General features: G+C 49.9%; 1 protein-coding gene across 1 annotated transcript; it reads left to right on the forward strand.

Annotated features, from left to right (window-relative positions):
• Positions 1 to 17,808: 17,808 nt before the first annotated feature.
• Positions 17,809 to 18,480, forward strand: LOC124977376 (ras-related protein Rap-2a-like). The gene has a single exon (XM_047540885.1). It carries the CDS (start codon positions 17,873 to 17,875, stop codon positions 18,473 to 18,475), a length of 603 nt encoding a protein of 200 aa, XP_047396841.1. The 5' UTR covers positions 17,809 to 17,872; the 3' UTR covers positions 18,476 to 18,480.
• Positions 18,481 to 18,758: the final 278 nt, after the last annotated feature.

Consider the following 18,758-nt stretch of genomic DNA (forward strand, 5'->3'; position numbering starts at 1 on the left):
CAGCTTGTATTTTAGATCAAGAACAAGCAGCCCCAAGATGGTTACTAGAACGCCTGGTCAAACAGGTCAATGATTTACCACAACCCAGGGACGGAAACCTTCCCCCTGAGGATGAATCTTCCTCTCTTATAGATGCAGCCGACAATCTATGCGAAAAATCCCCTGAATGACAGACCCTGTGACTGCACACCATTGCTTCTCTGGATAATGGCTGCCTGTTCACTGCTCTCCCACAGCCATGCAGGACTTGAGGACCCTGCTAAGGTCCCCTCCTTTGCTTGCTGCTTATTGTATCTATAGGTCCTTTGATATTCAACAAGATCATGGCTTTTCTTAAAGCTCAAATTGAGGCTATACAGGCGAAACCTATTCAGGTTCATTACCATCGACTGGAGATGATGGATCGTGATGGTGATCTTAAAAGACCATCACCCCTGTGAGCTGAACTGGACAGCCAATGACGGGTAAGATTCGTAAGAGCTCATACCAACCTAAGACAGGAAATGAGGGCTAGAGCCTCATTATCCAATGCCGGGTAAGGATGTTGCTCTATCACGGACAACCTAAGACAGGCGCAGTTCCCGAGGGATTGTCACTCCAGCCCTATACCTGTTCAGGCAAACTGTGCCCCCGTCTCGCCACATAACCTCTATCACCCCCTTAAAATATGGCTATCGAAAAATGGTCAATAATTTTATATAAGAAAGGGGGAAATGTCAGGGACCAAGAAGTTCTCATTCTGAGAACATTCTGACCTTTACAATAAGCAGCAGCGCCCCTCCCCCCTCCTGGCTGATAATTCTGACAGTATGGCGCCTATGGTGCCGTCCCTGCTTCTCTTCCGGGACTTCACCTTCCCGCCGTTGCGAACCTCACCTTCCCGCCGGCGCGAACTTGCAGCCTATCAGGAGCCCAATAGAAGAACACAGCCAACCAGGCTGCACCTCGTCATACCCCTCATTCCCTGAGCATATAAATACCCCTGTGTGAACAATAAAAATTTGCAGCTTGATCAGAATTCCTGTCTTGCTGCCTCTCCCTGCATCTCTTGTCCCTTCATTCCTTCTCTCTTAGGTTTGCCGTTCCGCGTTGATGTCCTGCGGGTCGGGACAGCTGTGGCCTGGTAGGGGTGGTGGTAGGTGGGTGCCAGGTTCCCTGATCCTCCCTGGCCCGGGAGCCCTCCCTCGTTGTGCCCTCCCTGGTGCCAGGGCCTGCGGGTGCCAGGTGCATCCACCGGACCCCAGACCCAGGCCTTGCTCCTCCTCTCCCTGGGTCCTAGGGGCTCTGCTGCCTGGTTGTTCTGCCCTGGGTGACCCCATGCCCAGGCTTGGTTGCAACCTGGGCCATCGAATGGACCGTTGGAAGATGCTGGGGACAGGGTGTGGAGGAGACCTCTTTGGAGTTGGCTCAGAGCTCCTGTGGAGAAGACTGAGGAGGCCGCCAACAGGGAGGCTATTCCAGGCTGGCGCCCTCCTCCTGTGTGGCCCGTGGGACTCCAGGACCGGCAGGGACAGAGGGAGAACAGGAGTCAGAGCCCTGCTGCAGGAGCCCTGGCCCAGCAGCTGGGTCTCCCTGGAATAGGGCTCCCGTGGACCTCCTGGCCTCCACTCTTAGAAGAGGCTGCCCGTGTGGCTATAGCATCACGGTGACTGTGTCCTCACCCCCGGGAAGAAACGCCCCACTCCCGAGGCAGCCACTTGGGGGTAGGCAGGGAGGGCTTCAGGGAGGAGTGGGAAGGGGTTGGCTCAGTCCAGCAGGGTTCCCTGGAGGCCAGGACCCACCCTTTCCAAGTCCCCTTCTGAGTAGAACACAGGCAGATTCTGCTCATGGGTCACTGGCAGGCTGGGGGTCCCCAGGTCTGACGTTGGAGCACCATGTCCACAGGGCCCGTGGTCAGGAAGGGTCCTTCAGGAGCAGCTGCAACCCTGAGCAGCAGCTGGAACCCAGGGGGATGACGGACATCCGGTCAGTGCCTGTTGCCTCTGACCTTGGTGGCAGAGAATTCTGCAAAAACTGGTGTTTTTATTGAGCATCTCATTTGTTTCTCTTTTGTCTTTTATCTGATAATGCAACTGTGGCTAGCCAGACTGCTTCTGCTGACTCCTGCTTTTGGCGACCTAGATCTGCACATTTGGTGACTCTAGACCCTGAGTGTCACTGGAGAGGACCATGGTGACATAAGCTGAAGACGTGTCTCTCCAGAGAAGCTGGCGGTCAGGACTGCCGGGACCTGCGAGGCCCCCAGCCTGGGCCGCAGTCTTCAATTTTCAGCTGGCTCTGCCAGGCCTCAGAAAGTGGTGCTCACTTTAAACCCCAGACCACAGGAGGTCAGGGCCGCTGTCACAAGTTTTGGGGACTCTTTGGTTGCTGGTCTCAGTGAAAACCTTGGTTCGGAAAATTCCCTTCTCATCTCCTTTGCCGATGGTTGAAAATTTTCAGACTTACTTTTTCCCTCCTTTTTACTGGTGCTTACAGTCGCACACAACAGGGATTCATTGTTACACAGTCATACCTGCACACAGTGCGACAGTATAATTTGGTCAATTTCTATCTTCCACATATGAGAGAAAACACACACCTTTGACCTTCTGAGTTTGACTTGTTTTGCTTAACTACATGGTCTCAAGTTCCATCCATTTTCCTGAAAATGACATCATTTTCACGGCTGAATAAAACCTCATGCGTATATGCACCACATTTTCTTTACCCCTTCATCTGTTGGTGGACACCTAGGCTGGCTCCACAGTTGGGCTGTTGTGAACTGTGCTGCTATAAACAGGGGTGTGCCTGTGTCACTGTAGTTCGATGACTTTAGTTCTTTAGCATAAATGCCGAGGAGAGGTCCAGGTGCTTCCGTGCCTCATCTTTGAGGAACCTCCTTACTGATTTCCATTTTTAATTTCATACAAAGTTACAGTCCCTCCAATAGCGTGACACTGACCCTGTTTCTCCAGCATTTGTTGTCATTTGCTTTCTTTCTCTTGACCTTTATTTTATTTGGTTTGTGTGTGTGTGTGTGTGATGCTGAGGCTCCAACCCACGGCCTTACCTGCGCTGGGCAAGCGCTCTACCTCCGAGCCCCAGCCCACGTCATCTGCTGTCTCCACGGTGGCCCATCTGCCTGGAGTGTGATGAGGGCACACGGCGTCCTTTGTAAGGATAGGAGGCTGGTCCCGCTGCTGCCTGGGGAGTCCAGAGGCGGAGTGAGGGAGAAGCAGCCTTGCTGGCATGGCCGGCATTGCTGGGAGCTGGCAGGCTCTTGCCTTCAGTGACCACCACACCCCTTGTTCCCAGGGAGGTATGTGGGTCCTCGACAGGTGGGTGCCTCAGTGTCCAGTGTTTCAAACAAACAGTCCCTCCTGGAGAGTGGCCCTCATCTCCCTCAGGGGCCAGGGGGAGTTGCCATCAGAGGGTCTAAAGAAGACACTGACGGCCGAGGTTCCTGTGTGGATGGAAGTGACTGGGTCTGGTTTTGCTGTGGGCAGCGTTTCCGGCAGGCACCTTCCCGGCTGTGAACTTTCTCCATAAGGGTCCAGGGTGAGCCGGGAAGGGAGGGTCTGTGGGTCCAGCTAACGTCAGTGAGTTCAGAAGAGATGGGGCAGGCAGGAGCCAGAGAGGCTGCGGGGGACTGGGCTGCGTGGAGGGGCTTCTGCACTCCGCCGCTTGCCCTAATCGCGAGGCCTCTGCAGGACACCTGCCCTGTGTGCTGATCTTCCTTCTGCCTCTGAACACCAAAGCGCAGCCTCAGTGACCGCCTGGGCTCTCAGTGACTTGGTTCTTTGGGGGACCTTTTTTCTCCCACAGTTGCAGATGATGCAAAAAAATATTCTGCAACTTCATTCAGAATTTCTAGTCTTGGAAGTTTTTATGTCCTCTGACCTACTTCATTGCCAGAGAGGAGAGAAGCCGCTGCCCCACCGTGGTTGCGTCCCTGTTTGTCCAGGCTGCTGGCCTGTCAGCAGACATGTTTGGGGTGTTTCTGGCGGTCAACAGAGTGGCCCTCTGTGTGCTGCTCCCAGGAAACTCATGCAGCTGCTCTCAGATGCCAGTAGCAGCTGCCCCAGGCTTGCCACTCCCTCTCTGTGCCTAGAGGTATGGGGTCCCAGTTCCTCCCAGCTGGGAAGAGATCTAGAGGGCAGAGATTCTTCCTTTCCCCAGGCTCAGGAAAGAGTCGGAGCCCTGAAGAAGGAGACTAGGTCAGGAGACCAGGAAGGGCACACCTGTAATATGACGTGTGGCTGGCTACTTGCCGAAAGCATGTGACCTGACCTTGAATGGCAAGGGACAGGTGCCCCTGGGCTGCCTAACCCTGGGCAGGAACAGGGAGGTGCAGACCACTCGCTCCAACATCATGTATGGACAGGCACACGTTTCCGCACATGGCCTTGATTCCCCGACGCACCGTTTCACCTCTCAGGTTGGGTGGGGGGCGTGTTGATCAATTCAAATGCCAAAACTCAAGACAAGAGAAGGCAACCTGAGGCCTCAGCGCTGAAGTTCCAGCGGATGTAGAGTCCTGTGGTTCTGAAGTTCTGCCGACCCTCAGATTGCACATGGTTTTGAAAGAGAGAAGCTGAGGCCAAGGAAGCCCCTCAAGTTGCATGAAAGAAGGCAGCTGTGCCTCCCCAGCCACCTGCAGGTGACCGCTGGGATCAATCCCAGGCACACAGATTGTGGGTCATTGCTGATGGCGGCCCAGCTGTGACCCCCAATGAGAGACAATGGCTTGCAGCCTGGCCCGGTTCAAAGGCTGGCGCTCCTGTGTGGTTTTCTCGAACCCCACCGGATAGTTCACTCTCCCAGGCAGCAGGTGGGAAAGACCCAGTCTCCCGATGGTCTCCCAACCTGTGTGGAGATGTCCTTTATCATGAGCGTCTGTATTTCACAAGCAAGAAGAGTGAGGCCATTTGCTCACTCCTCCATGCCCCCTCATTACCCCAATCCTGTGCTGCATAGACAGCCCTTCAGGTACAAACAACTTCAACTTGCAGTTAGCAAATGTATCTCATCAGTACACCCAGAGAAACTGGGGTTTAATTCACAAAGGCAAGATCTATTGAGTCTAGTCAACAAACACCCAGTTTGCCTGTGATGCAACGTGTGTGTTCCTAAAATTCACTGTACTGTGCAAAATCACACCACTAAGACCACGGCAATTATAGGGGAAAATGGGGCTGGGGAGAATGCTGAAATCGCTACCTCAGTGACACATTGCTTTAAAAAGTAGGAACCTAATAAAAAGCTAGAACTGTCTTATATGTTATATGTTGAAAAAATTTGTTGGGGATGTAGCTCAGTGATAGAATACTTACCTAGCATACACAAGGCCCTGGGTTCCAGGTACTGAAGGAAAAAGAAATTCTTAAATACTACAATGAGGTTGTAGCTCAGTGGTAGAGCACTTGCCTAGCATGTGTGAGGCACTGAGTTTGATACCCAGCACCACATAAAACTAAAAAAGCAAAATAAAAGTATTGTGTCCACCTACAATTTTAAAAAGTACTATAGTGAAGCCAGATGTTGTGGCACCTGCCTGCAATCCCAGAGAATTGGGAGGCTGAGGCAGGAGGATTGCAAGTTTGAGGCCAGCTTCAGTAACTTAGCAAGACTCTGCCCAAAATAAAAAATAAAAAAGGTTATGGGTGTGGTCAGTGGTTAATTGCCCCTGGGTTCAATCCCTGGTACCAAAGACAAAAAGTAAAGTACTACGATGAGCATGGCTGTTCATCTGAAAAGGCCCAGAATTTGCTGCGGAAGTAACATGGGAAGGTGGGAGGAAGGTGACCCCTGCGTGAGTCACAGCCCAGGGTAAACTGAGGCAGGCAGGCAGGTGGCAGGCGCGGGCGTGCGTTCTGGGTCTTGGGCGCCTTGGTTCTGCTGGTGACGTGTTCTGTATTCGCCTGGTGATTCTCGAGAACCAAATGACATGTGAGCGAATGCAGAATCCACATTCTGCTCCAACTGTTCCCTAATTGTTGAGCTGTGTTGGGACAAATTCACAGTTTCTGACTAAGAGTTCCCAGGAAGCCGCAGCTCCCGGGCACCTGCTAGAAGGCAAGTGCCCCGGGGACCTCCTCACAGGAGCCACACTGCAGCAAGAGGGCCAGGGACACGATAGTAAGGTCACAGGTCGTGAGAAGAGCAGGGCAGGACTGGAGGGGCCGGCGTGTGGCGACCCTTACAGGTGCACGTGACCGCGTCCTGTGCTGCCTCAGCAGCACCACAGACCGCGCCTCGGAAGCAGACCCGGAGGCTGGAAGCCTGAGGGAGGGAGGGCCGGGCTCAGGCTGAGCTGGGAGGGAGAGCCTGCTCCGGGCCTGGCTCCTGTTCCGGGGGTCTGCCCGCCGTCTGTGTCTTTCCTGACCTCTGCCTCCATCTTCACGGGGCGTTCCCCTGGCTGTCTCTGAATCTCCCCTTTTGTAAGGACACTTGTTATTTTGCTATATGGACCCGCCCTTTTCCAGTATGACCCCATCTTAACTAATCACATCTGTGATGATTCTATATGCAAATCAGGTCACATTCCAAAATAATGAGGGCTAGGATTTCAGCATATGAATTTTAGGGGGACACTACTCTTCCTATAACACTCAGTAAAGGGGAGACCCCTTTATGTAAGTTCGAGCAAGAGACCTGAATGCAGTGAGGGAGTGAGCCAGGCAGATATCCGAGAGAAAGTGTTGCAGGAAGAGGGGCCAGGCAGGCTTCTGGGGACGGTCAGGACCAGGCACAGTAATGAAAGTGTGTTAGTCGGCCTTGCATCGCTGTGACCACAGTACCCGACAAGAACAACGTAGAGGAGGAAAGATCTCTTTTGCCTCATGGTTTCGGAGGATTCGGACTGTGGTCGGCCAGCCCCATCATGGTGGAAGGCTGTGGCAGAGGAAAGCTGCTCAGCTCCTGGCAGCCTGTGGCAGAGAGGGAGGGACTGGGGACTAGACAGACCCTTCCAGGCAGCGTCCAGGGACCTGTTCTTCACCAGTCCTACCTCCCAGAAGCCCGTCCACCTATCAGTCAGAGCCCTCCTGACCCAGTCATTGCCTGCGAGCCCCACCTCTGAACCCTGCTGCCTGGGGAGCATGTTTCCAACACGAGAGCCGTCTGGGGACATTCCAGATCCCAGCTGGAAGACAGTCATGTGTCTCGAAGGTGGCGAGGTGAAGAGTGGTAGGGATGAGGCCAGAAACAACGCAGCTCATCCACGGGAAATCCATCACCATCAGAAATGAGGGTAGCAACGAGAACTTACTGCGCCCTCCCGGAGCCGTCCTGTCTCCACGCGTCTAGAACCCAACGAAACGAACCTGCGCACAGACGGAGCGGACATGGGCAGAGCGATGGTGGCCAGGCTGGGCTGGGGCTGCTGCTTCTGTCGCTGCTCCTACCCACGCAGATTCATTCAAACCAAAGAGCTGTTGTGAGGCGTTCGAGTAACTCCTCACGGAGTACCTCTGTTGCCCCAATTCAACTACCGCCACACCCAAGGCAGGTGGCAGAGCCCTGCAGTCAGCAGCCAGTCTCTGTGGTCTTGCTGTCTCTTCTACTTCTCCACTGTTAGAGGCTCAGGCCAAGAAACATCTCTACTTCCCCATCTTCTAAACCCAATCCAAATGGCAACCAAAAGTCCAGTGTTTCAAGGAAGAAGCAGGTCTGCATCGAATCTACCAATTCCACCCCTGATTTTATTGGCACAGGAACGTTGAGCATTCCAAGTTGATTGGTTTGAAGGACACGTGAAGGTTTCACAGGTGATGAATGCCAACATTAAATCTGTTGGAGTTTCACGTACAAGATAAAAAGAGAAAACTTTCAAAATTGAAACAGGATTTCCTTGAATGAGGCATAGGAAATATGGACACTTAAAACTCTACCTTGAAAACAAGAATAGATTTTATCTAGAGAAAAAGGGTGGAATGTGGAATGGAGATTTCAGTTTTTATTTGGCTCATGAAATCTATAAGGCCGTAAAACAGGTAATACAGAAAGCTTCCATGATTCTATTTATATGTGCATTAGAAGGATTTCCAGGTGTTACTGTAAATTCTCAATGTATTGTTTCAGCAGTACTAATTAACACTGATATGTTCTAGATAAAGTTTCATATTGTTAAGCTATTTCTGTTCCCTTGGGAACTGAACTCTTTCCTCTGTGGTTTTTGGATTTGACATTATGTTTAAACTTTTATGTGCAAATTGACATGTGCTAGGGCAAGGATTGTAATCCACCCCAAATCCGGGTATCATGAGTAAACCTTGCTTATCCTCCCAAAGTCAAACGGTAGGCATCTCCCATCTCCTGTTTTTATTCAATAAGAGTGCCAGATTTCTTTAACTAAACTGATTTCAAAGAGTTAGATTGCATTGACCTCAACTGATTTCAAAATGCTGGTTTTTATTTCCGCATCTGTTGAATACTTTTCACAATTTAATCTTGGTCAGTTTTGAAGGTAAAATGGTAAATCTTGAAATTAGAAAGGTAACTATGTGAAGAAGCCAAAACTATAAATCAAACATTTGGGAAGTGAAGACTGGAAGCTAGCTTGCATACTAAATTCACAAAAACTTTTATGCTTTTACGCCTTTTTTAAAATTATGGATCAGAATAGCCACTTTTGGAACACTTTCTGTCATCAGTTGATATTTTTAGGTAGTTAGAACCTGATCTTAAGCCTAAAAGTGGTCTTGATCCTCTAAATCTTGTACAACTGCCTTGATACACAGAAATCTTTTTAAAAAAGACACTCCCTGAAATCTTTTGTTTGCATGGTCACACACTGATGCTTACGTGTTCCAATATCTAATATAGCCATAGTAGTCTTGATGACCCAAATCATTTTTTCTCATCTTTAGAAACCCACATGGACACAACCCAGATCAAACAGATCTAAAGCTGCTGTGTGATGAATGAACATGCTGCTCTGCATCACAGCTGAATGCTGTGCATCTATTTGGATGGTATATTGTATTTATGCTTTGATTCACACTGACTTCTCACGTTATGGAATTGATTTGCATTGAACACAAACTGTAAACAAAAATAAATAAATAGTTGAAAGAACAAAAGAAAAAGAGTAATGAGAAAGGACAGAGATCCCAGGAGTTTATCAGAGACTGAGAAAATCAATGGGCGTTTCCAATTGAAAGGCATAAGTCGACCTCGACGTCCCTGTGAACAGGCAGCTTGGCTGGGCAACCCTGGCGCCTCGTGGCACTTCAGCCAGCCAGGTCCCCCTGTGTGTCCTTTTGCTTCTCGGTCTAGTAGAACAGCAAGAAGGAAGTAGGAGTGGATCTGCCATGGCTTGCAGATCATCTGCATCTATGAACTATGAGCCCTGAGTCTCCAGTGACTTTGTCACGTCTGCCCAATCCACCCTTGGGCCCTGGCCATGGCTGCAGTGACCAGCTGGTGTGCAGGAGTGGCCTGGCACCCCAGCTCTTGGCTCTGCCATCTCTGTGTGCTCCTGGGGCTTCCGAAGCTCCCTTACCCAGCCAGTGCCTGTGCATGCCAGACGCTGGTGGCATTGGCATTGACGTGGATGCCGTGGGTGAAAGCTCCCATTCCTGGTGTCCAGTGGGTGATTCCAGGGCACATCCTACCCCGTGCCCAACTCGTAATGTGCCCTGGCGTTGGATTCTCTGTGCTTCTTTTCCCAGGGTCCCCTGTCCTGATCCCTGAGTCCACTGCCAAACACGACTTGCACACAAGAGCATGTCCCAGCCTACTGCAGAGAGCTGGCACTGGAAGTGACCCCAGATAGCAGAACGTGGGGTGGGGTTCCGGGAGAGGCTCTGGGCCCTGCTCACCCACCGTGAGGCCCTCACTGCTGGGGGCTGCACTGGCCTTGAACCTCAGTGCACCCTGCAGTCACAGCGGCTGGCCTGGGTGCGGTGGGACTGGAAGGCCAGGCCTGGGCACTGTGGTAGGGGTGGCACTTTAATCACATTGTGACAAGAGTGATAAGAAGGCCTGTGGGGTTGCCTGACTCTTATTTATGGTTTTAAAAATGCCAAGAAAACCCCCCAAAACCAAAGCAAACAAACAAAAAACCTAACAGGCTCAACCTAAGAGTCTCCATGGGAGCCTGAAGCCTTCTTGACAACAGGAAGGTTTTAGGGGATTGGCATATTTCACTTAGCATGATATTCTCCAATTCCATCCATTTATTTGCAAATGCCATAATATTCTTCTTCTTTATGGCTGAATAGTATTCCATTGTGTATATATACCAGAGTTTCTTTATCCATTCATCTGTTGAAGGGCATCTAGGTTGGTTCCACAATCTAGCTATTGTGAACTGAGTTGCTATAAACATTGATGTGGCTGTGTTACTGTAGTTTGCTGATTTTAGGTCCTTTGGGTATAAACTGAGGAGTGGGATAACTGGGTCAAAATGTGGGTCCATCCAAGTTTTCTTAGGATTCTCCATACTGCTTTCCAGAGTGGCTGCACCAATTTGCAACTCCACCAGCAATGTATGAGTGTGCCTTTTTCCCACATCCACGCCAACACTTATTATTGCTTGCGTTTTTGATAATAGCCATTCTAATTGGAGTTAGATGAAATCTTAGAGTTGTTTTAATTAGCATTTCTCTAATTACTAGAGATGTTGAACACTTTTTCATATATTTACATACATACATTTTTAATAATTTTTTCATATATACATTACAGACATGCAGTTGTCCTTGGTGTTCAGCAGGCGTAGCATCTGCGCGAAGCCTACGTGCATCCGCTGATACACTTCACCTCTAGCTTACTGAGAAGACACGACATGACGTAAATGCTATGTAACTAGTTGTTACACAGCATTGCTTAGGAAATAATGACAAGAATAAAAAGTCTGTTCAGTAAACACAGGGTTTTTTCCTGAGGTTGGTACAATCTGTGGTTGCAGATATGGAGGGCCAACCACACATTAGAAGAAGAACAACCAGGCCTGGTGGCACATGCCTGTAATCCCAGTGACTAGGAGGTTGAGGCAGGAGGATCACAAGTTCCACGCCAGCCAGGGCAACTTAGCAAGGCCCTAAGCAACTTAAAGAGACCCTGTCTCAAAATAAAAATGAAAAATAAAGAAGGACTGGGGTATAGCTCCATGGTTAAGTACCCCTGGGTTCCATCCCCGTGCCAAAACAAACAAACAAAGTGAAACAAAAAACACAAGAGCAAAAAACCTTGCCTGAAGAGAAATTCCTGAAGGACCCAAATGGCTCCAGAAGTCTACTGCCACCGGTTCTTCTACAAAATCCCCAGCACCATCTTCAGGAAGCGCCTCCTGTTCCCCTCTCCTGTGTCCCCACGACCTTCGAGTGCCCCCCAACTCCAGTCCAGTCTCATGGCCTCCAGTGTCACTGCTGGACATACACTACTGCATGGCTCTCTGTCCAGTGTCCCCGTTGTCCTTGGGGGCCACGTGGGCCATGGGCCATGGGGGAGGAGTAGGACTGGGGGGCCCTGGTGGCTGGCGGAGATTAGGCCCACGAGGGGCTGAAGATTGCAGGGGAGCAGGCCAAGCTCTCACTGCCTTGTGGGCCTTCAGGGACAGAAGCTTGGGGTCAGGCCTGGTGTGAGGGGGCCAGAGAGATGTTGAGGGAGTAGAGAAGGAAAATGTCTGGCTGGAAAGGATACCAACATGCAGACGGGGACACTGCAACTTTATTTTTTTAAAGGGAAACACACCCTTTTTCTTGGTACCAGGGATTGAACCCAGGGTGTTCAACCACTGAGCCTCATTCCAGCCCTTTCTATTTAATTATTATTTTTTTTATTTTGAGACAGGGCCTCCCAAAGTTCCTGAGGCTGGCCCTGAACTTGGGATCCTCCTGCTGAGTTGTTGGGATTACAGGTGTGTGCCTCCTTGCCAGGCTAATGTTCATTTTTTAGAAACACTTCAGAAATACTTAAGGACCTTCACTCTCTAATATGGGATCGGTTTTCGTCAGCACCGATTTTGGTCTAAATAATACTTCTGACAATGAAACCCAAACAAATAAAAGGTGATTTTTTTCCCCTTTTCTCTCTCTCTTAAAAGTCTTTTGGTTTGTATCTATAAATTTACAAATTTAAGATTCTTTATAAAATAATTGACAACGTAGCATCTCTCTCAAAAACATACACTTAACTACATTAGATAAGTTTTTAACCCTGTCCATGGATGTTTTAATACCTCTTCCTAGCTAGTTTTTTTTTTTTTTTTTTTTTTTTTTTGCAGTGCTGGAGATTGAACTCAGGGCCCTAAGGCAGGCACTCTACCAACTCCCCAGTCCCTAGTTTTCTTTTTAACGAGATGGAAAATGTTTCTTTAAAAAGCAAAAAACTGATCAAAAGAATTCACAGTGACTGAAATTAAACATCTCAATAGGGTAACCTAAAATTATCTAAAACACTTAAATATATTTTTATACACTTTTTTTTGCAGTAAATTATAGCTATAAGTGCCTTAAAGACTCTAGTCTTCTTGATGACATCTTTAAACTTTTTTATACCTAGAATATGCAAAACAATACATTCTGCTGAAGTTTAGGCAAACTGCATTATTTTGAAACACAGCGTAACCTAGGTCCTCAACTTTGACACCCTTATGTTAAAAAACATTAAAGAAAAGCATTTCTCTAGTTTCATGTCATCTTCATATGTACATGGAAATCTGAAAAAAAATTTCAATTTATCAGCGTAGGTAGCCTGGAAATTTCAGCGCTAAAGTAATCTGCTTTGGTGAAAATTATATTGATTGAACATCTACACCTATCCAATCACTATTCTGCAATGACTGGATGGTAGTGATTTTCATCTCCACTTACTCATATGCATGGAGACACTCCCTAAAACTTGGAGTTTCATCAGCATTTACTAGTTAAGATTCCATTCACAGAGGACCAGGAACAATTGCCTTATTTTAAGGGCAGTGGGATTCACATCTGAATATTTGGGGGTAGAATCTAATTAGTTCTATTTATGGAATCCTAAGTCATTTGGGGGAATTCTGGAAAAAGTATACTAATTAATTTGCATTGAAGCTATCTTCTGAAGTAAATCTGCTCAAATATCCTCCTCCCCATTCTTTTTTAACATAAAGGTATCACTGAGCTGTATTTAGTTGTGAAAAGGCATCATTCTATTCTATTTAATGACATTTACTTTGAATCCATTTTGAGGTTGGGATATATTTAAGGCAAAAGAACTAAAGTAATCCAGATGAGTACCTTTTCTCCTGTCTCAGCCCTATCTTGGCAGAATTGGTGACACTATTCAGATACCCCATAGGACTCCAACAGGATCCACCAGGCATTTGTGTCTCATAGGGGTTTGGTTTTTATAAAAAGGCTTATTAGAAAGGTTGATGTGTTTTGAATGGAAATGCTCGTTCTACCAAATATGACTTAACTTCCAACTCTGGAAACACTGGACATTTTCTAAAGGGGGATGGATTTTTTTCTTCTGCAGCTAAGAAAATATATGTGCTAAAAAACACATTGCAGACTCGTACTTACAAACGTACACATATATTCCCTTGCAAATTTCTCCTGAACTTAACAATTGGTTCTTGCCCAAATTTAGACATTAATATATCAGAAAGAACTGTCAGAGATGGACACAAATCTATAGTTCCAGATTTGGGCCATTTTCAATTTCTATGTGCCTAAAAGAAATACAAAATTTGCGTGAAGACATTTTTGTAGTTGGTATGTGTGACTGTGGGGAGAAACAGGAAGTTGACAAGGTACTCAGCACTGGTTTTGGACCAGGCACTAGAAAGGAATGTTGCCTGGCCACATGGCAGGATGCAGTCCCCAAGGGCAGCACCCAGCCAGCCACACGTGGGATCCCACAGGGCGTGGCAGGTCAGAGCCTGTGTGCATTAGACAAAGGTGCAGATTAGACCTGAAGGAGTGCTCGGAAAGTCTTAAAGCATTTCTTTTGCTTATGTCTTGGTTCAGGTCTAAAAGAATCTTTGGCCACATCTCATTGGTTCTGACTAGCTATTGTCCTTTTACCATCTCCTTGAGTCTCTGGGAAAATTCAGGGTTCCAAATTAAGGATACCTGAATAAAGCAGCGTTTTAAGATCTGGCATATGTTTCACATGGAAATCCCCCTGCCTGTGAGGTGCTGACAGAGAAGGCCACCATGGTAGCTCTTGCACAGGAATCCTAGTAAGGGATGAATACAACAGGCGATCGTGACACTGAAATGCACACTTCATAGTGAAGCCGAAGTTGAGCACTCCGGGTCTGGACAAGCTGCGTCAGCATGTGGGCAGGCTGCTCTGGAGCAGGACGTAGACCGAGGGCTTCCAACGCTGCCAGCTGCCCACTCTTTTCAGAGGCTGGTGGGGCGATGAAGACGAGCTGCCTTCTTGCTGTCTCCCCGTGTGGGAAGAGATGGACCACGAGACCCTGGGCAGCTGTAACGCAACGTCCATCACAGCTAGGGCATCCCAACCAAGGGAAAATTGTGGAGGAACTGGATTTTGCTCCTTAATTCTTGGAACTTTTTCTTTAGGTTCTGCTTGGTGGATCAGAGTCAGAGGCGTGGCGAACGTCTTCTTTTTCTTTTTGGTGCAAGGGACACTTAAACATTGAGCCACATCTCCATCCCTTTTGTGTTTTATTTTGAGACAGGGCCTGCTAAGTTGCGCAGGGCCTGGCTAAGGTGCTGAGGCTGACTTTGAGTCACGATCCTCCTGCCTCAGCTGGGGTCGTGGGCCCGCGCCACTGCACCTGGCATGGACACCTCTTTATTCTGCATCACGGCTCGAATCGTGGAGGCATCCAGCGAGGTACAGGCCTAGGTGGGAGACGCAGGTCTGGGTGGCTTCTGGAGGGCCTTCTCCTTGTTGGTACACAACTCCAGCTCACACTGTAGGAAGAGTAGGGAGGCGTTGAACACGGGCTTAACGACAAAGCTGAGTCACTCCTTTCAATCTAGTGGGATAGGAGAGTGCACTCTCTTGGGACTTGTGGAATTCACAGACTTGTCCTTAGGACCAGTGTTCTCAATGACAGTGTAATCAGACATCCTAAAGCGTTAAAGCTACACATTCATGGAGTCCTGCTTAGTTGGTGAGCTACACATCATCTCAAGTCCTGCTCAGTCGGCGAGCAGGCAGAGTTGGCCTCTGGTGTTGGATGTCAGACAGTGTAATCGGGAAGCCATCATGGACTTGGCCAAATGTCTCCAGCTGCTCACAGGACCAAACCATGAACATGCAACTTTTAATCTAAGAAGCGCCATAAACACCTTCACCTTTACTGTACATGCCTGTTTTCCTTGACATAAACACCTAAATTCTTAAAAAGTCTTAGAGTATTGAGTCTAGATGATTCATGACTACATGCTTTGCTAGCTTACACATGCATTTTTTTTCAGACTAAATAAAGCTAAGGGACAGTGATGCTAAAGACTTATGATATGGGTGTATGCCAAACATCACCTTTAACTAGATGCCCTCTACCTAGCCAACTGAAAGAAGCAGACCCCAGGAATGCCCTGCACTCCATCAGTAGGAGAATCGAGCCCACAAGGATGGTGTCATCCCCATGTACTTCTCGTGGTCACTATTTACAGCATTTCCTCTAAAAGAAAGAGCCCACATCCCCAAAGTCCAGCTGACTCCTTCTGAGTGTGTGACTTGCTCTACAGATGCTTTCCTGAAGAAATATCCTGCTTTCCTTAAAAAAAAAAAAAAAAAAAAAAAAATCCTCTTTAATCTCTCTTTGACACATCCTGAAATTCCTGTCTGTGATTTTAGTCAAAACCTGCTAGGGTGAGGTGAGATCACCTTCTCCCTTCTGGGGGACTTCCTCGGACCCCTCTGTAGTGACGATGGACAGCTCTGCTGCTGGGAAGACAAATCGCCTGGTCTGGTGGTGACTGCTGGGAAGGATGCCTTCTTAGAAGATATGTTCTGGGCCCCCCAGGCTCCAGTCACAGACCCCTCCGGGCACGGCCCCAGAGTAATTTAAGCCTCCAAAGCAGATTCCTTATTATATCACAATATCATATGTATCAGCAGACATATCACACAAATTAAAATAGCAAATCTTCATAGTTTTCATTCCTGGAGCTGTTTTGGGGGGAAGGGGTCTCTTTCAGATTCCTTGCCCCCACACAGTCTCTTGATCTCTGGATGTTGTTACTTTGTTTCTTATTTCTTTAAACACATAAGATGTAACTATTTCCAGTCTGATAATACCCATGTTGCAGTTTTCCAGCTATGGCCCTGGCTGCCCACCAGTGGCTCTCACTCAAGGCAACTTTCTTGTGTTCTGTGACATTGGGGCTGTGGATTGCCTGTGTTGCTTCAAAAGCATCTGTGGGAAGTAGCTGAAACTTGGACAGAACTTGTTTCTCCAGGGAATATTTGGGGTTATCCATTTATCAGACCGAGTTCTAGTTCGGTTATCTGGCAGTCTGAAGTCTTCAAGATTTCTTTTTTTTTTTTTTTTTTTGAAACCACGCTACATTCATGGTCAAAGTATGACTGCTACTGATAGTACATCAAAACCTCTGCAGCGTTCACAAACACTGCTATGCAGGATGGATTCTGAGGACACTTAGAATTTTGACCCTGAGCCTCTGCCACCCAGAAGACAGGACAGTCAGCAAGCCACTGCTGGGATCCTTCCTGGACAAGGGATGCACAGGTGGGAGGGGGGCTCCCTGATATTCCACACAGGAGAAAGGACAGTGCAGGCACCCCAACTCTCAACTAGGGCACCCCAGAGCTTTAGAGGCTAAGGTGGTTGCTGCTGCAGCAGGTAGAGGGTGGAGGAGCTTAGGAAGACAATCCCAGAGCTTGGGGCCCAGACCTCAGGGTGCTGGGAAACCAAGGAGTAGCAGGTTATCCAGCTGGAGTAGAAGGAGCCTGAGGAGGTGGTGGTGGGAAGTCACCTGGAGGGCCCTCTTCACAAGTAGTGACCACAAGGCACTGTTGAGTGTACTCTTTTCACTTCCAAAAGTGACCTGGGTTGGATCATTCTACTCTTAGGCCCTGTTGAAAATTCTCGATTTTATCAGGAGGGCACAGAGGGAAATCTGGGAAGGGTTAGTTGGGGAGGCTGTGATTGACAATTTATAAAAATCCCAGGGCTCTGCTCAGGGAGATGGGACTGGTCCTGACCACAGTGACGCGGGGGTACCCTCATTGTGAAGTTCTCTGGCAGGCTCCCCCTTCACCTGCCCTTGATCCTGGGGTCCTCCTTGCTTGGAGGGCCTCAGCTGTAGGCCCAGCCAGGCCTGACCTTGAGCGGGCAGCCTGGCTAGATCCACCAGGCTGCGTCAGGAATGGTGGAGAAATCCCTGAATTTCCTGGGTTGGCCTGGAAGGAATCAGGTTACCTTCTGATCTGCTGACAGAGGGGCTCCCCTAGTACGCGGAGCTGGACTGAGGGCTGACTGAGGGCCCCAGCTGGCCGTAGGGCGGAAAATGAGGGAAAGGTCCAGCAGGGCCTGGCCAGCTCTGGGGGATCTACCCAAGACGGTAGGCCGGGGAAGAGGGGAGGCCTGGAGAAGGGGCTGATAGGGCTGGCCGCCGCCAGGACGCCTCGACCCGGGGCGGGGCCAGACTTGAGAGGAGTGCGGGAGGCAAGAGGCGGAAAGCCAGGGGCCCCCATCTCGTTGGCTGAGGTGGGTGGGTGCACCTCGATCCGCTGGGACAGATCCAGGCCGGGCGGGAGCAGGTCCAGGCTCAAGCGAAGGTGCCCACCCGTCCCGGGCCCCAGAAGACTTGCGCCGGGCCTCCGGGGGAGCCTTCCAACCCCGCCCCCTGCCCGCCCCCTGCCCGCCCCCAAACCCACCCCGCCCCCTGCCCGCCCCCGCCTCCGCGCGCCATTGCCCGCGCCCTGCTGCCGCGCGTCCCCTCGCGTCCTGGCCATGGAGGGCCTGGTGCTGCGCCCAGCAAAGGGCTATCGGGTGGTGCTGCTTGGCAGCGTGGCAGTGGGCAAGACCGCGCTGGCCACGCAGTTTGCGTGCGGCCGCTTCCCGGAGCGCTGCGAGCCGTCGGTGGAGGAGCTGTTTAGCAAGGTGATCGAGGTGAACGCGGCGCCAGCGCTGCTGGAGATCGTGGACACCGTGGGCGCCGACCACCTGGTCACCCTCAAGGACCTGTACATCAGGAACAGCGACGGCTTCGTGGTGCTCTACAGCGTGTGCAGCGAGGCCTCCTTCGAGGCCGTGCGGCCGCTGCGAGAGCGCATGGGCCGCCTGAGGGGGTCCAGGGCCGTGCCGCTGGTGCTGGTGGGCACCAAGGCCGACCTGGACGCCGAGCGCCAGGTGCTGACCGCGCAGGGCCGCGCGCTGGCCCGCGAGTGGCGCTGCCCGTTCTTGGAGGTCACGGCCAAGAGCAAGCTGATGGTGGACCGCGTGTTCACGCAGGTGGTGCGCGAGATGGAGGCCCTGGCCCCGCCAGAGGAGGAGGCGCCCCGCGTCCCCGCCAACGCCCAGGATACGTGGCCGTCCGAGAGGTTCATCGGCTAGTACGCGACCGAGATCTTTCCGGTCGGTCGCGCCTCAGGACTTCCGAGCCTCAGAGTCGGTGCTCAGTGCCTTTCAGCAGAAAGCTACCAAGCGTAAACAAGTGTGCGCTTCTGCACACCAGCACGCCGGCTCCGAGGCGCCGCAGGCCTGCCTGCTTCGACCCGGGCCCGAACTGCGCAGCTTTGTTCACCTCTGACAGCGCTATAAGAAGAAACCAAAAAATCGCATTTCCCCTCGTACGGAGAAAATGCCCTTCTTTTCTTTCATTGGAATTTGTTACTGA

The sequence above is a fragment of the Sciurus carolinensis genome, chromosome 2 (genome assembly GCF_902686445.1).
Source record: "Sciurus carolinensis chromosome 2, mSciCar1.2, whole genome shotgun sequence".
In the NCBI taxonomy this organism is placed as follows: Eukaryota; Metazoa; Chordata; class Mammalia; order Rodentia; family Sciuridae; genus Sciurus; species Sciurus carolinensis.

Excerpts from the sequence above, each read along its gene's own strand:
- LOC124977376 (XM_047540885.1), top strand. The coding sequence starts at position 17,873 with ATGGAGGGCCTGGTGCTGCGCCCAGCAAAGGGCTATCGGGTGGTGCTG.